The following is a 20,831-nucleotide window of genomic DNA, read 5'->3' on the forward strand; positions in this document are numbered from 1 at the left end:
ATAAAAAGATGGAAGGGAAGTTATCCCCAGATTCCGATTAGAAGTATCATGGCTTTGCTGATCATACAGATCCCCTTTCCCAAGGAACTTTGTATTCTGGGCATGAAGCCTAATATACAGATTAGTAAAAGCACAAACACGTTTGACACTGGCCAAGAAAATACTAGCTCAAAAGCGGAAAAGACTCAATCATCACAGATTGGTTGACTCTGTACTTGGGCAACACGAACAATGAAGAATATTGGTCAAGATATTGAGAATAATGTTTGTCAAGTAACTCAAGCTAACAAATCCCTAACCGATAACAGAATACATGTCTAGACTGAACATTGAAAGCAATTATATTGAAAAGTGTTCAATGTAAAGCTTGTAACGTGTTAGGACCAGAATTCTGGCACCCAGACTTGTGCGTGTCTCAGGCTATCACTGATGCCTCCACAACCTGAATCCCTTACATTATCGTTGGTGCCAATAACACCACAAAGTCTAAGCAGCAAGGTAGAACTCTGAATTTAGACTCTGGTAGATAGCTAGAAGAAACGGTTTTCCCTGGTCATTTTTAAGTATATATTCTGTTAAGGATTTGAGACCTTAAACAGTTCAGAGACCATTTCTGTTCCCCCTCTAAATACATAAAATACTGAAATACAGGAATTGAAAAATTCACTTGCTGTATATACAAGTTCTGCACAACAGTATGCACCACACCTGCTTCTGAGTGTTAACCCTAGCCCTACTTGTTTTCACCTACCTGCTGCAGCTCATCCTTAATGGGACTACTCACATGAGTCAAGTTAGTAGGTGCTTAAGCTTTTGCAGAATCAGGCATTGACTGTTAAGCTCTTTGGGTAGGGACTATCCATTATAAATGTGCTCTAGCACAACAGGGCCTTGACTTAGCCAAGGCCTCTATTATTAGCCCAATATAAATGATGAGGGTAGAGGAAAAAAAAAAAATACATGAGCTCTGAGAATATACACATTTTATTCCTGCTTAAATCCATAGTAACAGCAAGATTTTACCATATCTAGCAATACTGTTATCCAGACCTTAGTATAGACACAATGTGATTTTATGCCATTTACTTTAAACTTTATTCAGGAAACAGTACATCTAAAGATTTTGCAATTTGAGACCTTACTGGGACAACCACAGAGATCAATTCTCAGTGCAAAGAGAGAACAAAAACTCATTGGTGGCAAGAGGCAGAAGCAGACTAAGATGATACTTGGCCTGGGGTACTCTGTCAAAGATGCAAGGGCAGGCAGGTGCCCATTCCCAGGTGGCTGTGATCACTTGGGGGCAAGGAGAACACAGTAATTTAAAAGAGTGGCAGGATCAAAGAATCTAAGATGATAAACTCCCATTTATATATACACACCTATAACATGATGATTATAAGATTACAGGCAAAGGACTTCAAATTGCTTCTGAAACCACACAGAGGTACAACAGTCCCCTTGAAATAATGCTCCACTTGAAGTACATTATTGCTATGAAACAAGAGCTACATTTTGTTTTTCAAAGACAGATCAGAGCACTTGATTCACTGGACAGTGTGTTCCAGACATAAAACGGCACAGTATATATATATATATTAATGGGAATGCAGGGGGTTAGGTTCCAAGGAAAATGTTTTTAGGGCAGACAAAAAGGCATTATATACACTGTACAGTACTTTACTGTGGTGGGGAGGTGCCCGTCTGACCCCCGGGGCTCAGGGCTGGGGGTGCAGGGTCCGGGAGAAGGCTCAGGGCTGGGGCAGGCAGGAGGTGCAGAGCACTTACCTGGGGCAGCTCCTGTTTGGTGCAGGGGGTGTGCAGGTGGCTCTGCACAGTGCGCGGCACCGCCCTCATGGCTGCAATTCTGGGAGCTGCCCCCCGGCAGGCAGAGCCACCAGGAACGCAGAGGCTATAGGGGCTGCAGGGCCCTGGGCTAAGGGGCCCCCAGGGCTCTGGCCTGCAGCTCTAAAGCCCCTTTCGGAATGCGACCCGACCCTGCGAGAATGGGCCGGAGCACTCAGGAGGAGCAGGGGCAGCCGCGCAACCAGTGGCTGGAGAGAAGCGGCGCTTTCCCCTTCAAAGCCGGTCAGAGAGAAGCAGCGCTTTGAAGGGGAAAGCACTGCTTCTCTCCAGCCGCTGGCTGCCCCTGCTCCTCCCGAGTCCTCCGGCCTGTGCTCGCAGGGCCGCATTCCAAAAGGGTCTTTAGAGCTGCAGCAAGGTCCCCAGGGCCTCCTTAGCCCAGGGCGGCCCTGCCTGCCGGGGGAGGGGAGTGGCAGCGGCAGCTTCCCCACTTGCTCCCTCCCAGAAAGTCCTAAGCACCACCAAACAGCTGTTTGGCAGCAGGGGAAAGTGCAGGGAGGGAGGGGGAGGAGGCGGAGAAGAGGAACTTGTGCAATGCTCCCTTGTAAAGTCAACCAAACGACGTTATAAAGGGAGCATTGCACAACTTTAAACAAATATGTTCCCTAATGGAGCAGCGACGTAACTTCGAAACAACGTTAAGTGGGAGGACGTTAAGTGAGGAGTTACTGTATATATTTTGTTTGTCTTTTAAAGAACTTGGAGCCTCAATACTAAATGGTTGCTTTGAAATCCCTGTTGTGCTGGAGGCTTCAGGGCTCTTGATCCGAAATAGGAATGCCAATTATAAACCTTGTTAAACAGGAATAGCTTGACTGCTGCATTACTGGCCTATGGTGCCAAAAGAAATCCTGACAAAAAACAATCACTGTTCATGTTCACTCCCACTCCTTGTCTCCACCAGCAGCAAGAACCTACATTTGTAAACCTGTAGTAATTAACTTATTAAGAGGGGACCCGCAAAGGAAGATGTAAAGAACTTTACTTTATAATGTCAAAAGAAGAAGGGAGTGGGGGGGAAGAGAAGAGGACTATTTGTGTTTGTATTTAACTAGAATACTGGGGGGGGAGGGAGCGCGGGCAGCACAAAGGGCAAAGAGGGGAAGGGACATAACTCTTTGGTAATGTTTCCACACCTTGTCCCTTCAATTAAAGCTTAAAACTAAGGAAGTTTCCACATGTATATCAGTCATCCCAGAAGCCCTCCAATAGCAAATAGATCAATTTTTCCCAGTATCCCCTTTTTCCTCATAAAACAAGGGCCTGATTCAAAGCCCTTTGCAGCCAACAGAGCCATTCTACAGACTTCACCCAGACTCTAAGGAAGTCCACCCTCTTGGTCAGAGTAGAGCTAACCACAGTCATAAGTAGAATAACTAGAACAAAGCACTAACAATAAATGTCAACATTGTGAAGTTGCATTTACTATCTATTTACCTGCATTAGGTTTCTATAGTAACCATGTGCTTCAAACACAAGTCCATAATAGGAAAGTGTAGTAAACTGGGAATTTTATTACTTGGGTTGTCCTGTCCCATCTTTTCCCCACTACTCATTAAAAACAGCATTGGCGAAGCATCTCACTACTGAAAATGGGACAATTAAGCACAGTCAATTCTATACACAACATGTTTATTCAATACAATATTTGTTCATTTTCAGTGTCTATAGGTTTTCTAATCCAAAAATAGATAACGCTACCCAAGGATAAAAACATTTGTTTGTACCAAAAATACAAACAACTGGTACTTCAAAGTAAGATTTTTTTTCATTATATCTTATACACTCATAAAAATGGCAAACAAAGGTTAAAAATTACCAGCCAAATAAAGTTAGCTTTTTTTCCTGCATGTTTTGTGCACCAACACATTTCCTTTAGGGACAGGAGGCTGTAAGCATAATAGAAACATCAGAATATTAACAAGACCCAATGTATTTTATATGAAAGATACTGTACTCTTAAAAACCATGTAAAGAAAGCTAGCATTACAAGGTAACAAAAAGGAAAAACAGTGACATTTGAGAAGACGTAGGATAGAAATTATTTCTAGAGTGTAAACTTTGCTGCTGCTTTAAAAAAACACGAGTACTTTCATTTGGCTTAGCAGCCAGGAAAAAAACGAAAACTTTTTTTTTTTTAAATAAAGTGCTTAACCACCATATCCAAGAGTAATGACTTTCAAACCTACTTAATATGAATGTGCTCAAAAAGCCACTGCTTATGGTATGAAAGCTATCATTCTGTAACTCTGCACATACAAACTGGTTTGATCAGCATGAATGAAAGATTGCTTTGAACAGCCCTCAATCATATGATGCCTCAAATCAAAGGAATGCTATTAGGACAGCAGCTGAATAAGGCCCAGTAAGCTGAAATTTGAGCACAATAGATATAAAAATAGTCATTTAAAACAAAGGCAATTTTCCCCTCTGTCCTATGAAGATAACTTCATGTGATAAGCAACAAATATATTCTTCTACTATTTTGACACCTTATCTATAGCAGACCAAAAAGTGTCAAAAATATATTTCCTCAGACAAGAAATCCAACCCTATTTAGGCTTTCAACACAAATCAACCATTCAAGGCGATTCATGTGATTAACAGAGGGAGAAAATACTTCCTACTCACAAAATACCAGGAAGCAGTTGTATGGATATCAGCCAAATGCTAACACATCATGTTACTTAATATTGAAACACTATCAACCTGGTTTTCTTTTTAAATGACAGTATGCCTTAATTCTTTAAATAATTATTATTATTGGGTTTTTTTGTTGTTTTTTAAAGTGCTTTAAGATTATTTTGTTCCCCTGCTGATGTTTGTTTGGGCAAGGGAAAAAAGTGACTAATTGGCTATGGAGGCAAGACAGTGAAACTAACTAAACACAAAAGTGCTGTCAAAAGACAAGTTAAAATAAGGAAATAAACTGCTACCTTTTCAGTTGTATAATAATCATAGGCATAACATTTTCAAAGAGAAATGTGATTTCCCAGTTGAGGTCTCCCTTTAGTCTTCAAGTTGTAAAATGGGATGGATTTAATATCAGAGTGAAGCCTCCAACCTCATTACAACCACACTGAAAATTTTTAATTTTACTATAGTAGAAATTTCAGAAAAATGTAGGCCTAGGATTTACCAGCCCGGATATCCTGTATTAACGCATCTTTAGAACTGTGTCCTTTCTACAGTCCCATTAACTTTAGTAACAATGCTGTGACCTTTTGCTTCAGCTCTACAACTTCCTATAGAGTTTGAGGTTTATTTTATCTACTAAATGGACCTCATCTTCAGTAAATTTCTAGAAAGTATTGATTGCAAATTTGGATACAGAAAGTCAGATCTGGGCACAGCACATTCACTTTATGCCAGTTCTAGAGTTAAAGAACATCTGTGCCCTACTCACTACTAAAATGTATCTCTTTCATGTAAACCCATTTGTATCTTAAACCAGAGGAAGTTCTACACCAAGCACAATTCAGCATCTCCAGTGACTTTTACCTCAGGTTACCATTTTAAGTTTTTTTTATATATATATATAAATAAAAAGGAGATTAAATGAGTGAAATAAGGGATAAACACATAAAGACACATCTGATTATACATACAGATGTGCATCATACCTAAAAATAAGCCTCTAATCAATTGTAAAGCAATGACTTAGTGGTTTAAGCGTGCAAGTGTGCTAATATGGAACATTTTCTGAAATGGCCAAATACTGTAGTTGTCAATGATTACTATTAATGTACAGCACTGGCAGACCTGCTGTATTCGTTGCCAGAAATGTACCACTTTCCTTGCATCTCACTTTGTTTGTTTTTTAAATAAAGACACCACTAAAATGAACTAAGCAGCATGGCTGTGTCTATCAAGAGATGCTATGTAAGGGGGCTAGTTTTTGAAACCTGTAGTACAAGTCTAACCAAACGTGGTAAAATGGCATTTTTACTTTGAAATGTTCTAATTCTGTTACTGAATTAAACCAAAACAAATTATATTAAGCTTTGCTAGTTCATAAGAACCACATCAGAAAGATTATCAGATCTCAGACAGTACTAATATGCCTGGAAATGAACACAACTGTCATACTAGATTTTTATGGAGTCAATATAGAAAATTAAATATAAAGGAAAAAAAACCATACAGGAGAAGTACATATTCTGTTGATGAAAGGTACAAAAACCTGCAGTCAAAGAATCAGAAAATAACCAGCTTCAGCACTAGTCTGGAAAGAACTAAATTATTTTTCAAATCAGAAGTCCATACTGTGTCTCATAGCCCTGCCTTGTCATGTTTGTTAATATACCCGTTTAGGAGTCAGACAGCATTTTGTTTAACTTGTGTAATGATACAGAGCAACACTAAACCATAATTAACTCCTCTTTTGTGCTGTCCTCCTTCCACCACAATTGTACCCAATATATACCCAGTTGCAGTTTTCTGGTTTTGTTTTGCAGCTCAGCTGTATTTTTCTTGGATGTTCACAAGACTGGCATTTGATTGGATACGCTTGGCTAGAAGGAAAAGAAAAATCAAAATAAAGACTCCCAACATCAGTTTCCCACTCACTCTGTTTAACGGAGCACGTACTATTGAACAGTGTTCCATTAACATCACAGTTCTCCTTTTCAACAGAAACACATGGCTAAGGACCTACTTTCCCCACCCTCTACAGCTCTTGAAGTGATAAAGGCAGACCCCAAGAGGACAAGTAGTCAACACCAGCTCCCACTCACTATTGCAGGCACAGTAGCAGAACTGCCTGACCCCATACCAAGTATGTTGATCAAGTAGAGTGACCAAGATGATTCCTTGTGCTCCCCCATTCTGTAAATAAAGTTCTGACAACATTACTTACGCAGAATAAGTATACGTTTCTTCTGCTTTGAGTGAAGGAAGCTACTAAGGTAAAAAATGACTGGTAAAAAAAGAATGAATGAAGAAACTGCAATCACTGGGACCGTATCACTGCATGGGACAGAACAGTTGAAAGTTCTACTCCAAAGCCTTCGTGTAATGTTCATCTAAAAGGAAAACGACCATGGTGAGCAACACACATTCCTTGGCTTGCATCACTCTTACTGAACATTGCAAAGTTCAGTATTGTAAGACCCCCTAACTACCTTTAAACCTTTACTTGAATAAAAGCCATTTAAAATATCTCCCCTCAAAAAAAAATCAGACATCATAGGTGAAATCCTAGCCCTACTGAAATCAATGGCAAACCTCCCATTGACTTCCAAGGAGCAGTGATTCCCCACACTGTGATTCTTACAGCACTTACTAGTGGTTCATGGAAAGCTGGCTGATCACATGCTACTAACTCTCCTTCTTTCCAGTTGCTAAAAATCACATTAAAAGACCGCTAAATACATTAAAAACTTTCCTAATATTCATTGGCCCAATAAGCAACTGCTGTAGTTCGGAAGCAACTAACTGGAAGCATTAACTGGAACTTAGCTGAGGAGTGTCAGATAAAAGCCAAAAATTAAAGGGAATTCCCAGCTCCCAAACCCTAATTTGAGATAGGGAATGGAATCGTCCCTTCGCAAAAATCTCTAAACAAAAATGAAGTCCCAACTGCCCAAGCTGAAATATGTCAGGACATCAAGGTTAGCCCCCTTCCTCTTCAGGAGTGGCACAAGGTCTTTAATGACCCCCAGTGGTCAGGAACTCTATTTTACATTTCATCCAAATGAACAGCAGCGTCATGGAGTACCCTGGGGGTCCTGGTTCAGTACTAACTCAGAGAGAAGAGTGCAACCTACTGGGTCACCAACACTGTTTCCTGAAACATTTAAAAGTGTTCCTTAACTGTTTTCTCTCCACATACTGACTGGAACCCAGCCTGACCCTGGGAGATGTGAGGAAGTCACAGCTCAAAGCAGTGGGTGCAGTATGACACTAGCACACCAAAGAAACTGCTCATGAAAGCAGCTTCCACCGTTGAAAGGACAACAGTGGTGCGAAGAGAAAACAATATAAAACAGCTAAGGGACCACTGAAGATTGCTCTTCGGATCTATCTACCCATAGGGTATTAGCTAGGCAGTAAGATCCAGAAGCAAATACATATACTTACTGCATCTTCCACATCAATACACAAGTGCATTCTGTGTTCTGAGTCACTGCCCTGTCCAGTCATTTTTTGCATTTCGTTATACAAGTCATTCAGATTTCTGTAAGTTCGACTGCAGTTTCTGCATACTTCTGTGTGGTTGCTTGGTACAAGATTGATTGCTTGCCCCTAAAATTATAAGCAGCACATATTTAGATTTTTAAACAAGATAAAATTAACTTTAAAAATTAGAGCTGAACTTGAACCAAAAATCTACAATATTAACATCAGAAAATGTTAGACTGAAATTTTGGGATTTAGGCCCATTTCATAGAAATAAAATAAGCTCTCACTGAATTGAAAGTTGACCTTATTTTTCCCCAAAAAGATGTATTTTTAAACTCCTGACCATCTAGAATAAAAACAAAACAAGGATTGTTAATACCAAGTTTGCCTTGAAAACACAGCGGTGCTTCTCCCCCACAACTGGCTATTTTTCATTGGTCTATACAAATATGCCACACAGGTAGGAAGGAGGAGTGAATAGGTATTTTAACTTGGCCTAATTATTTTGAGCTTCAATAGCTACTGTTCCTGTCCCCTTCTGTTCCCCATTTACTACATAGATTGTAAATAGCAAGAATCCAGATCACATTTCAACACACAGACCCTTAAAAACACTACTGGTGCGATTTTCAAAAGAGGCTAAGGGAGTTGGGCACCCAAATACAATGGAACCGTATATCCCAGCTTATGCTGACAGAATACAAGATCACCTCTCCTCCTACTAGAAAACGCATTGGAAGTTTGCTTAACTGTGAATTTCATCCTTTGTAGATTTCAGACGAAAAACACAGGAAAGTAAGGTAGTTTTACTGTAGTAGCAGTTTCGCCTCCCTGAAAAGTCTGATGACCTGGGTGGATTGTGGGGGAGGATGGGGGAAGATAATTATAAGATCCCCAGATTCTTCTGTATTTTTTTTAAGCCTAGTCACGGAGACACAATGACAGAACCCACAATAGCCAGAGCTTAAAGAAGAGACCTGGATACTACCCACCTTAAAACATCACTTTTTATCCAGCACTCAAAAAGCAAACTCTTGTATGATCAACTTCACAGGCTACCTCCAATTTCCCATTTCTGAGCAAGGCAGTTGGGAAGCTAGTGAAGGATCATCACCAACTACACCCAACCTTTGTCAGCATCCTAGAGCCTTCCCAGCTGGGCTTTACACCTAATGTAATGGTCATGGTCACAATAGTAGATTATCTCCTCTTAGACACAGAAAATGGGCAATCTCCACACATTTTTCTAGATCACTTCAGCCCTTGACAGTGTGGAGGGCTCACCACAGAGACCTAGGGGGAATAAACAGTAATGTGCAGAAATGGCTGTGAGGAAACATTGGGACTAATTCCACACAGCTTCATTTTCTCCTACATCCTATTCAATTATTTACAGCAAGCTTCTGGGAGAGACTATAAGACACCTTCACCTTAAATACCAGCAGGATGCAAATTATGCCCAGCTGTTAGTCTCCTTTTCATCTACAAGGACAGCCCCTTTCTGCAGCTGTACTATTTAGAACACCACCTGGCTGAAAGGCAACTCTCTGAAGCTAAACGCAGGCAAGATAATGGTGAAGTTGGAGGGAAGAAGGCAACATTTCCATGATTTAGCCAACTCCTTAAGATCACCCCATGGTGAAGATTATACAGGGGCCTTCTAGTTTTGGTCCTCCTCAATGTCTCAGCAATATTCAATACTCAAACAGCAACAGTTTAGGAAAGCTGTCAGCTAGCCAGGAGATGATGCCCCATCCTAACAGATACAGACTTGACCACAGTAATCCTTGAAATTATGATCTCCATAACATAGGAATGAAACTCCAGGCTACCTGCTGACCAGCACAGGTCAATGAGAACATATCAATGCTGCAATCACTCCATTGGCTACCCAATAATTACTAGATTAAATTTGTGGTCCAGGTCTTGCCTTTAAAGTGCTCCGTTGACCAGGCCCAAGCTCTTTCCCCTGGCCAAGACCTACTATAAAGGCTGCACATCTCAGGAACCATCAACAGTGAGACTAATGGGAGACAGGTCTTTCTCAGCAGCTGTCCCTTCCACAACAGGGAAGCATGAGCACCGACCACACCCCCTCCAGACAGAAATGCTAAATACATCTTTGGCACAGCTTCCCCACAAAAACAGTACATACCTCCACCTGTCTGTGAAGAGGGGCTAGAGGACAGAGCCAAAGTGAATCTTTACAACCTGCTTGGATTTATACAAAATTGTAAGACACTCAGAAATAACACAGGCAATTGTGTTGTGTTATGCTGGTGTACAACCAACTAGCTTACTAAAGGAGCATAAGTCTTACTTCCAGAACTCTGTGGATATGACCATGGCAAAACATAGGTTTAAAAAAAATGCCAGAGAGACCACCACAGTGGGGGGCAAGAGCTGCCTGGCAAGCCTAAGAGCAGGGAAAGCTAGCTCACCAATTATTTATAATTTAAATGTATTTATTTACCAGTAAGGGGGGCTGCAAAGCATATTGTAACCACAGATCCTCTTCTAGATCCATATGTTTATTCTGCACCAAGAACTTTAATTTTAATGTTTTCATTTTGGACAGTTTTTATTGATTAGCTGCTTAATGAAACAAGCACTAATATTTTTGCATAATCTGATTTAGTTTTAGAATGAAATTAGCAATTTACAAAACAGATGCATAATTCTTTGGATGCACTTTCCTTGGGAGATAATTGCCACATTTATTTTACAAAAAGGGATATTTAATTGCAAAAAAGTTTTAATTGTTCATAACCTTAATGGATAGGAGTCCTTAACAAGTGTTTTCAGGTAGCTGGCCCTTTTGGACTAATCTACAATACAACCAAATAATGATTTAAGGAGCCACATGGCTAAGTCACGTAGTGAAAACTCCAGAAGGAACTAGGAAAAGTGACTTACTGTATGCAGAGACTACGTGACTCTTACTATATAATCATCAGCTATTGTGAATCCAGAAATCCCAATATGAAATGGCACTGTAATTGCATATAAGACAAAGTCAAGGTGAGCATCAATTAAAATGCATTTTGTGCTCTTAATTGTGAACATCTGCATTTTATAGATAATTGTTCTATCTGCCTAAACTGCTTAAGAATTTGCCAATTGCAGTTGCTCAATATGTATCCACTGCAGTTTGTTCTGCGAAAATAAGAGATTTTACTATACAAGAAGAGGGCTCAGTGCCACCCTCAGTTACACAGCAAAGATACCTGGAAGTTCTGTTCGAAGCACGTCAGTGTTGTATTGAATAAGTGCAGGAACTCTATTGTACTATTTGATAGCCCTTCACTGTTGTTCTTCAAACAATCTGTCAAAAAGAAAAACACGTGAATCAAGATACCTTGATTTCTAACCTATGTCTAGAGCCAACATGTCCCTTGGTGGCCCTACAGCTTTACAGCAAGAGCTCTCAATTATAAAAACAATCCAGTCAGTTTTGCATTTCCTATTTGGTTGCTGTTATGCAGATGTCTCAGATTTGCTGTCCTAACTCACTCGTATCCTAAATGAAGAGAGAAGCACATTTGAGAATTAATTGGCCTTGATTAAGTGAAAGATGAAGACCATTATCAAGAGCATTTTGAAGAAAGTCCAGAGAGAGCTCAAATCCTTTCAGATTACACACTAAAAGCAGCGTCTTGTGTTCTGTTTGAAAGTGTAAGTGTCAGACATGTAGCTGAAACAACGGACAGCTAGGAAATAGAGGGAATCTTTATGCTTATGAAAAAAACAGAAATGCTTTTGAAAACTGTACTAGGCACAGTCACAAAACATGCACCAGTTTTTTCAGGAAGTGTAAGCCAATTTTACCTGCCTTGCGGGGTGCTCCTGAAACACTCCTCGTCAGATACTGCTCTAGTCCCTGCAGGTATTTCTTTCCTTCCATCTACTCCACTTTTTCTACTCTGACCCATTAGACCCTTGGAAATGAGGACTGCTAGTTTTATGTAGAATTCCATTAAAAAGGGCACTATGAAGGTTGGCAGACTCCAAACATGACCTTCCCCCTAAAGGATAGAGGCGAGAGAACATCTTAAGCATTAGAGGATAGAGTCTGTGCTCCCCTCCTGGGAGATGCAGCACAGAAGTGGAGCCTGCAAATGGGAGAACAGTTGGAGGTTATTTTACCTCTCCTTCACACACTTTGGGTTCTGGCTAACTCCAGAGGCCAGCAGTCCCCAACATAAGTTACTGGTAGCCCCAGGGAGATTGGTGGCAATCTATGGGCTCTGTAGCAGCCCAAAATCCTTTGCAGCACTCAGCTCTACATTACCACCCCTCCAACCTCTGGCACACTCCCATGCAGGGGTGCTGGAACAATTTGTATAGTGGGGGTGCTCAGAGCCACTGAACCAAACTGTAAACCCTGTGTATGATGGAAACCACTTCAAGCCAGGGGCCAGCACCCCTTAGTTCCAGCACTTATGCTCCCCTGGTAGTGGTACAGCTCCTGTGCCAGGGGAATTTTTCCTGTTTCCTGTGGTGGCATTTAAGGACCATAAAGAAGCCACATGCAACATGTTAGAGCCAGAATAGGAGTAAGTCTACATTACCCGCGGATCGATGGGTAGTGATTGATCGGGGAATCAATTTATCGCGTCTACACTAGACGTGATAAATCGATCCCTGATCACTCTGCCATCGACTCCAGAACTCCACCGCGGCGAGAGGTGGAAGCGGCGGCTGTCGATCCCGTGCCGCGAGGACACGAAGTAAGTGATTCTAAGTTGATCTAAGATACGTTGACTTCAGCTATGCTATTCTCGTAGCTGAAGTTGCATACCTTAGATCGCTCCCCCCCACCCCTCCCCCAGTGTAGATCAGGCCTAAGAGGCAGAACCAGCCCATAGAATTTCAGAGCCAGAGTCTGATCACCAGTAGTCACTCATTGTGACATGGGGCAAGTACAATGCTATTCAACATGAGTAAGGGTATCAGAATCTGAACCTTACTAACTTTTTATTAAACAGTTCAAGTTATATTTTCTACTTGAGTAGGAAAACGGGGGCATGGGAAAAATAAGAGATCTATAAATACAGCAGAGCTGTAGCAGATCTCCAGCATGGTTTGTTCTGACGAAGTAAAGACAGATGGTAAGTAAAGCAGCTCTGATTTTGGAGGGATAAATGTTTTTAGTGCAAGGTGAATATTCGTATGGTGACTCTAGTGTGTTTAGATAAGCAAGGGAAGAAGAAGAAATTTTTTTAATCTGTCAGCTTTGAATAGTGTCCCCTGTACAGTAAAAATATCCAGGATGTATCAATAAAGAGCTCTTTGTTTCTGTCAGTTTAACTAACTTAATCAATCTTATCAATGCTGTTCAGTTCTGATCAATTGAGAAATTTTAAAGGCAAGGCTAAATCTGTCATCTGAATCATAACGGTAGCATGAAAAGGACAGAACAAATCACATACTTGCACAGTTGGCCTTCTCCCAAGTACTGTTAAAGAACTGTGAAAGGATCACAACTAGCTGTACCCTATCCGACATCAAGAGGCTTTTTGCACAGTTGCTCTCAGAAGAATTCTGAAAGAAAAAACCCACAGTATTATGAATTCATACAGAAACAACTTTGAAACTATTTCAGATAACTGGTGACATAGAGGCCAAGTCTACCATTTTAAGCACAAGTGTTAGTTTCACCCATCAGGAGTAGCGTGGCCAGTTTTACATCCCTTGTCAAAATTCTGAGAAGTTCAGAGACTAGAAAGGCCGAGAACTAGTCGGACAGGGCAACGCCGAAGTCTTTCCAAACAATGGACTAAGAAAAAACATTAAATATTATGAGATGTAGAACCATGTTGGGGACTTGGGTACGTTCTTAGAGGGTTTAATATGAGAACTGCAAGAGTGTCAGTCAAGATAGCACCATGCACACCAACAGCTTTCTAGAGCAGGAGCACTTTTCATTATGCATGAGTACAATGACTAGTATAATGGACCCTGATCCCACAATGGGGCCCTCTGGGTGCTCCCATAATACAACTACAGAGTTAGATTCCATCCTGGGTTATACTGATGGAAGCTGACATAACCCAGCATTCAGAGCTCAACAAGTCCAATTGGTGCAAGAAGCCTATAACTCCTGCTTGGCTGATTTAGTGCACCTGCCAGCACGACTCCCCTGGAGTCTCATGTGTAGCATAAAGTTGCTTCCCCTGGCCCTGTGTCATCCCAACCTGCCTTCTGCTAGGAGTCAATCCCTCCTAGCATGCATCTGAGCCTTCTGGTACAGAGGTTGCTAACTGCAACACAGAGGAGCATCAAGCCTCCAAATAGTATTTTAAAGTGTGCACATATCTGTTTTCATTCCATTTAAGAGGCAACTCAAAATAGTGACTGGGAACATCACTTCTTGTTCCCCCCTCCCCACCCACCCCACAAACCACAGACTGACAGAATCAGCCAGGCACCCCCAGGCTGATTTTCCAGCCACAACAGAATAGATCTCACCCCTGAGCTGCTTTTGACCAAAACCAGATTAAGCACAAAGACTGGTCTGGCAAATGGAATACAAGCTCTGGTGTGGGTCAGTAAGACTACAAAACATTTGCTGATGAAAATAAGATTTGTAATTAGCTATACTGAGGTTGGGGTAGAAGATCAATAATTTATCACTCACCCAACCCTAGCCAAGACACCGTTTCAATATAACATTAACAGCTTGATACATAGATATACAAGTTGATTGAAGTACTAAAACTCACTGACAATGGAAGATCCATGTTTAATGAGTGAAACACGTTCTTTTGTTCTGAGTGACAACTACCCTTCACACTAGCCCCCTTAAACACAGCACAAGGTCTATGGGGTCCATCTACACAGCATTCTGGAACTTGTGTCAACAGACCTGGGCTTCCACTAGTGCTCTGAAAATAGCTATGGAGACAGCGCTTTGAAGTCATGGCTTGGGCTGAAGCTTGGGCTCTGAAGCCCACCCCTCGTCCCTAGGCTTCAAAGTCAGAGTCGCAACTTCAAAGCGTTGTCAACACAGCTATGTTCTGAGCACCAGCGCAAGCCCCTCTAGCCGAAGTCTGTCAACCTGGACTGGGAGGCTTGGTCCCACAGATTCCAAAATGCTATAGACATACCCAGAGAGGCTGGTTGCTTCTCTTGGCCCTAGAGGACATTTTGTGGAGCTTGGAGTTCCCAAGCAACCCTAGTTAAGAATTATGGAACTTCTCAGCCCTAGTTCAGCACAGCCAGCTAGCAGAGGGAGCACTGACATGTCTGCTACCCTGTTTTGGGGGTAGGAAGCCTTTCAGAATTTGGCATGTAAAAGCCTCTACCAAGCAGGACCCTGAAGAGGGAGGAAGGAAGAGCAGCAGCCATTTAGGACCTTCTACTAGCCTAGGAGAAAGAGGGTGGCACCTTCCCCAACCCCACCAGGAGATGTTTAAGGATTAGAGACCCTGCAGTGTCTGTCGCTGTGCTATCAAACTATGTCCACAAAAGCTCAAACTGAAAGCCCTGTTTAAGAGGGTCTGAAGTTCAGTGGAACTATTTCACTCAGCTCTAGCAGGTACAATGTCAGCCACAAGAGCACGAGTTACTGCCTCATCACAGCCTGTCTGCCCCAACCCTGACCTGGATAAGCCACCTGTAGGACAGAGGTTAGCTCACCTGCAGCCCAGCAAGAGATGAAACATCCCTACACCACCTAGCTTTCACGCAGGCCAAACAGACATCTGATGGCAATTGCTTTCATACACTACTAACCTGAAACTGAGTCGAAAACCATGACCAAGGAATCCTCTCTTTACCTGTCCCATCAAATCCTCCCAAACGCACACAAGCTAGTTAGCTAAGAATGCCATGAGAGGACAGCCCCTGGAAGGACAGCCTCATGATCTCTGCAGTAAGAGATGCCAGCCCTATTATTATTTGCTTAAGATCCACCACCTGTTTAGGTCTGCACAAGACACAAAGACTGTCCCTGTCCAAGTGTTTACACTCACGCTTTTCTAGGTAGCTGGTTCATGAATTAGTTCAGAGCTACACACAACCACACAGATACATGGTGTGGAAAGGGTACGTGGGAAAAGTTAGAACAGGGATAATCAATTATTTTTTTGTCAATGTCTTGGTCAAGATATAGTCAGGGTCCAAACTCCAGAGAAAAATAATAATTAAAAAACAAGACTGATACTAAGTAAGTAAAGATTTTGGGGTCTGTTCAAAAGCATCTGGCGGTCCAGATTTGGTCCAGAATCCCCCTATTGACTGCCCCCCAAGTTAGAACATAAATAGTATCAGGAAAAGGCTTCAGCCTTAAACTAACTCTGAGAAGAAAAAGGTAAAGCTCTACACAGCTGAGCACAGAATGATGAGGTATCTCTTGTAACCAGATACCAAGTTTAAACCTAGTTAGTCAGTGGCCCTTGGCTAATGAGTTTTTTTTTTCCCCCCCAGCCCTCCATACAAGAGCAGATTTTCCACCTGAAAAAAACATGAACACTACATACTTCCTCTTCTCTTTTCCTCGTTGTTTTATTCCCAAGTTGACTTTTTGGCCTGGAAAAGTTACAACGTCCCTCTTGTGATATAGTGGATCCATCTACCACCCAGACTCATATCACAGAAAGGACATCAGCTGTCTGTAAGTCATGACAAACTATCTAAGGCTATAGCAAGCAAAGATTACTGTTAATAGCAAACTCCTTTTTTTCCTCTCTACCATGATTTGATACCTAAGTATCCAATATATTCAGGAATCACAGTGGAAAGAGAGAGTGGTGGAATTCCTGTGACAATGCAGCCTGGGTGTGAGCAAAATACCAAAGGAGTAGGATGAAGTGAATGGGAAAGAAGTGTAGGAATAACTTAAGTGAGGATTTTTTTCTGCAAAACAAGTCTGACAGACTAATATTTTTTCCTCTTTCAAAACTAGTTTTCTTTCAACCCCATGGTTCCCAAAATGTGATCTCTGGAGGGCTACCTGGACACATGGCTCTGGCTCCTGCTTCCCAGCTGCTAAGTTGATTTAGATACTGCCATAAAGTTGCTGTTTATGGCAAGCAATTGTTGTAGTTGACAGAGACATATCAAGTGGTCATGAATGGAATAGGACATGCAACACAAGAGTCTCTATTAAAATATGGTGCTCCCTACAAAAGTTTGGGAGAGATCCATTTCCCTATTTAGTCTATTTTTTCCCCCTGTTAAAATGGAAGATTTGTTAAAAGGTTATGGATCAGCAAATCTTCCATTTTACCACTCACACCACAGGAATTTCCATTACTGCTACTTCTGGTAACTTCTACGGGAAACCGTCATACGCACACACTCACGTCTACTAGGCCAGTGGCTCTCAACTTTTCCAGACTACTGCACCCCTTTCAGGAGCCTGATTTGTCTTGCGTACCCCAAGTCTCACCTCACTTAAAAACTACTTGCTTACAAAATCAGACATAAAAAAAATACAAGCATGTCACAGCTCAGCACACTATTAGTGAAAAATTGCTTACTTTCTTGTTTTTACCACATAATTAAAAATAAAACAAATTGGAATATAAATATTATACTGACATGTCAGTGTATAGTCTATAGAGCAGTATAAACAAGTCATCGTATGTATGAAATTTTAGTTTGTACTGACTTCGCTAGTGCTTTTTATGTAGCCTGTTGTAAAACTAGGCAAATATCTAGATGAGTTCACGTACCCCCGGCAGAACTCAGCGTATTCCCAGAGATGTGTGTATCCCTGGTTGAGAACCACTGTACTAGGTTATGTACATACCTGGACGAAAGCAGAAAAGACCTAGCAAATGCTGAAGAAGTGTAAACAGCAGGGGCCTACTACCTTCCAGGAGGGCTCCTTAAAAGTTGAACTTCCAAATCACTGGGAGACGTAACTTTGGGGAAAAAGGTTTAAATCACTGATACTAACAAAAACTAAGTTACCTAGATTCACAGAATGAAACTGGGCTGCTTTTTCCCCTGACCTCTCACATCAGTTGATGACAACTGATGGAAGGGATGACAAAGTTCTAAACATCAGATTTAAAATATTGACTCCCTGCAGCTACTGGTTCAAATCTCAGCACAGTCAGGTCACCTCACTCCTTTACTCCTTCTTAATGAGAGAAACTGAGTACCATGCAGTTTGTTACATTTGGATCTTTCAGATGACATTCAATTAGCCTCAAATAGTCTGCAGATACTTAAAAACATGGTCCTAGCTGGTATACCTGTATTGTCAGAGTTAGGGCTTATCCTGGCACCTCACCTTTACCCAAAAGAGTTGTGCAGCTAGTTGACTAAGTAATGGCTAGGGAACAGTAACCTAGTGGAGTTGCATGTATATAATGTCAGGTATTTGAGGCCCTCCAAAATGAGCATTCCCGTATAAAAATTATAGTATTGATCACTAGATTTCCCACCTTTAAACTCTGCATTTTCAGAGATGTGTCAAATTTGTGAAAGTTGATACACTATAGGAGTTAAAGAACGCTTTGCAAGATGCAGAATTATTAGCATCCTTTGGTTATGAACAATTTCCAGCTTTATGGGGAATGCAACTGGAAGAACTGGTCTAAATTACATCAATACCACTGATGGTGTGCAGCCATTACTGATAAGTCAGGTTTTCTACTGGATATTTTTCTATTGGCAAGCAAGACCTTTTGCTTCAGATGCAGACCATGCTACATGCCTTTGCACCCTGAGATAAGACTACTGCACTTTACTTGGGCTACACCACAAGATGACTATTTTAGAAGCTGAAGCCAATCCACAATATGGCAGCTTGCTTAATAAGAGGAGCTTTACAGTGCTGCACCAAGCTACAGTTGCATATGCACGTCTAGGTGGAATTAAAGGTGTAGGTAATGACTTTCAGAGCCAAAAAAAGTGGTTTGAGTCCAGGGTATCCGAGAAACACTGCTTTGCTCATGCCATACTACCACAAGTGGCATTATTCAGAACCCAGATCCGTTAACTTCCAAACGGACTGCAATGCTCATCTTTTTCTTGGCCTTGTGTAAGGGGAAGACAGGAGAGTTCGGTGGAATTATTGAGTTTGGGAGCTAGATCAGATTGTAATTTTTAAGTATGCTAAGGGAAAGGAAGGGCACATACTATCTCTTGTACAAAATCAAAATAAGTAAGCTTTAATACACAGCCTAATACTGGAAGCAAAAGTATTTGCAGTCAGGAAAGACACACAAACAAGCAATACCAACCCCACAATATGGTGCACAGAAAAGAAACAGGCATCTCCTTTCAGACACAAGAACTCAGTCCTACGTAGGAGAGCAATGGGCATGAAGCTCACAAGAGCAAAACACTTTAAGCAGCAATGACACACGTCTAAGAGAGCTCCTAGGCATTTGTTAGAAGCTGATGGCCCAGCTAGTTATGAATCCCTAAATTCTAGAACACCCTGATTTTTAAGGATCAAATCTTTTTTAAGTATGTGACAGGGCAAATAAGAAGTGGATGTTGTTTTGCTATTTTATTGTGTGCACGTGGCCTGAAGTCATTAATCATATACAGCAGACTGGGCATTTCCAGAGAACAGTCAATATCAATGAGTAATCAGGTAGTGCAAGTTAGTGCTCCAAGTGCTGTTTCCCTGCATAGGATACAAGTCTGATCACACTAAAAGGTCTGTGCCTCCATTTTACTCTACACCACTAGTTCCTCTTTTCAGTCACACACGATTCCATTAATAAGCCTGCCAGGAATCCTCATTCCAATGGAAGGGAGCATCTATTCCACACCTCTTCTGCTGGGGAGTCATTTGCAAAGGGATACCCAGGAGGACCCTTTATCCTCCCTCTCTTGCTTCCACGATCTTAGCTTTCCATGTAAGCCTGCTAAGTCTCCCAGCTTCCCCATCCGCCAGCGGCAGGCACAAACAGCAGCTCTGGGGGTAAGGCAAGGGAGCCAACTAGCTAGAAGTCACAGGCCAGCTAGTCTCCCAACTGGCCTACGGAAGAAAGCAAGGGACTGCCCCACCCTGCCTCTCTCCAACACCTTGGGGGAGTCCACCTCCAGCTAGGGCTTGGCTAAGCCGCACCCCAGGGAAGCTTGTGGGTCAGGAACCACCCCCCCCCCAAGAAGGCCGCTCCTGGGAGATCCCTTCCCCGCACGCACCCCCACGGCCCGGGTGATGTTCTCCAGCTGCTCCGTGACGCTCTGGAAGTGGCGGTAGCAGCTCTGGCAGAGGCGCACGGGCCGGGCGCTCCGCACCAGGCAGCCGGTGAGCCTCACGCTGCTGTTGGCGAAGCCCACCAGGAGCTCCCGGCACTCGGGCGGCAGCTCCCCGGGGAGCCCCGTCCCCAGCAGGGCCAGCGACAGGTCCTCGGCTTCCTCCACCAGCTCCAGAGACAACAGCCGTCGCCCGCCCCCGAGCGCCCACCCCTCCGGGCCGCTCTGCGGCGGGGGGTGGCGGCCGGACCCCAGGCCCTGCCCCGCGCTCAGGCCCAGCAGCAAGCCGGGCAGCAGCACCAGGCGCGCGGCCAGGCCCATGGCTGCCGGTAGCCGCGGCTCCTGGGAGCGATTCAGCGAATCAGGGTCACGTGGAGCCCGGAGAGATGTCAACGTTCGGAGCTAGGTCCGGCGCGCCGCCTTATTGGCTGGTGGGGGTTCCACTCCGGGTGGAAGGGCGGGGCTGGCGGGCAGGGGGCGTGGCCTGGCAGGGTGGGGCGCGCTGTGTTCAGGCCTGCCCCAGGCGGACACTTATGCTGGCTGGTGGGGAACCGCGCAGGGCTTCCCGGCCTGGAGAGCGGGGCCTTGCCTGCTAATGCACAGCACAGAGGGAAAGGGTCTCCAGGGAAAGGTGCCTGACAGGTTGAAAACACACACACCGCTGCTGCTGGGCC

The 20,831-nt window shown here is 42.8% G+C and overlaps 1 protein-coding gene across 1 annotated transcript; it reads right to left on the minus strand.

Annotated features, from left to right (window-relative positions):
* Positions 1-3,478: 3,478 nt before the first annotated feature.
* OSTM1 (osteoclastogenesis associated transmembrane protein 1) lies at positions 3,479-20,571 on the minus strand. The gene is made up of 6 exons (XM_005287664.4): positions 20,104-20,571; positions 13,419-13,530; positions 11,214-11,311; positions 7,945-8,109; positions 6,722-6,887; positions 3,479-6,377 (listed from the first exon to the last, which is right to left on the minus strand). Exons 1-6 carry the CDS (start codon positions 20,476-20,478, stop codon positions 6,322-6,324), a joined length of 972 nt encoding a protein of 323 aa, XP_005287721.2. The 5' UTR covers positions 20,479-20,571; the 3' UTR covers positions 3,479-6,321.
* Positions 20,572-20,831: the final 260 nt, after the last annotated feature.

The sequence above is a fragment of the Chrysemys picta genome, chromosome 3 (assembly GCF_011386835.1).
Source record: "Chrysemys picta bellii isolate R12L10 chromosome 3, ASM1138683v2, whole genome shotgun sequence".
Lineage (NCBI taxonomy): Eukaryota > Metazoa > Chordata > Testudines > Emydidae > Chrysemys > Chrysemys picta.

Excerpts from the sequence above, each read along its gene's own strand:
- OSTM1 (XM_005287664.4), bottom strand. The coding sequence starts at position 20,478 with ATGGGCCTGGCCGCGCGCCTGGTGCTGCTGCCCGGCTTGCTGCTGGGC. Across the intron at positions 8,110-11,213 it reads GCTTCGAACAGAACTTCCAG|GGGCAAGCAATCAATCTTGT; the intron begins GTATCTTTGCTG and ends TTATAATTTTAG. Across the intron at positions 6,888-7,944 it reads GTATTGATGTGGAAGATGCA|ATGAACATTACACGAAGGCT; the intron begins GTAAGTATATGT and ends TTTTCCTTTTAG.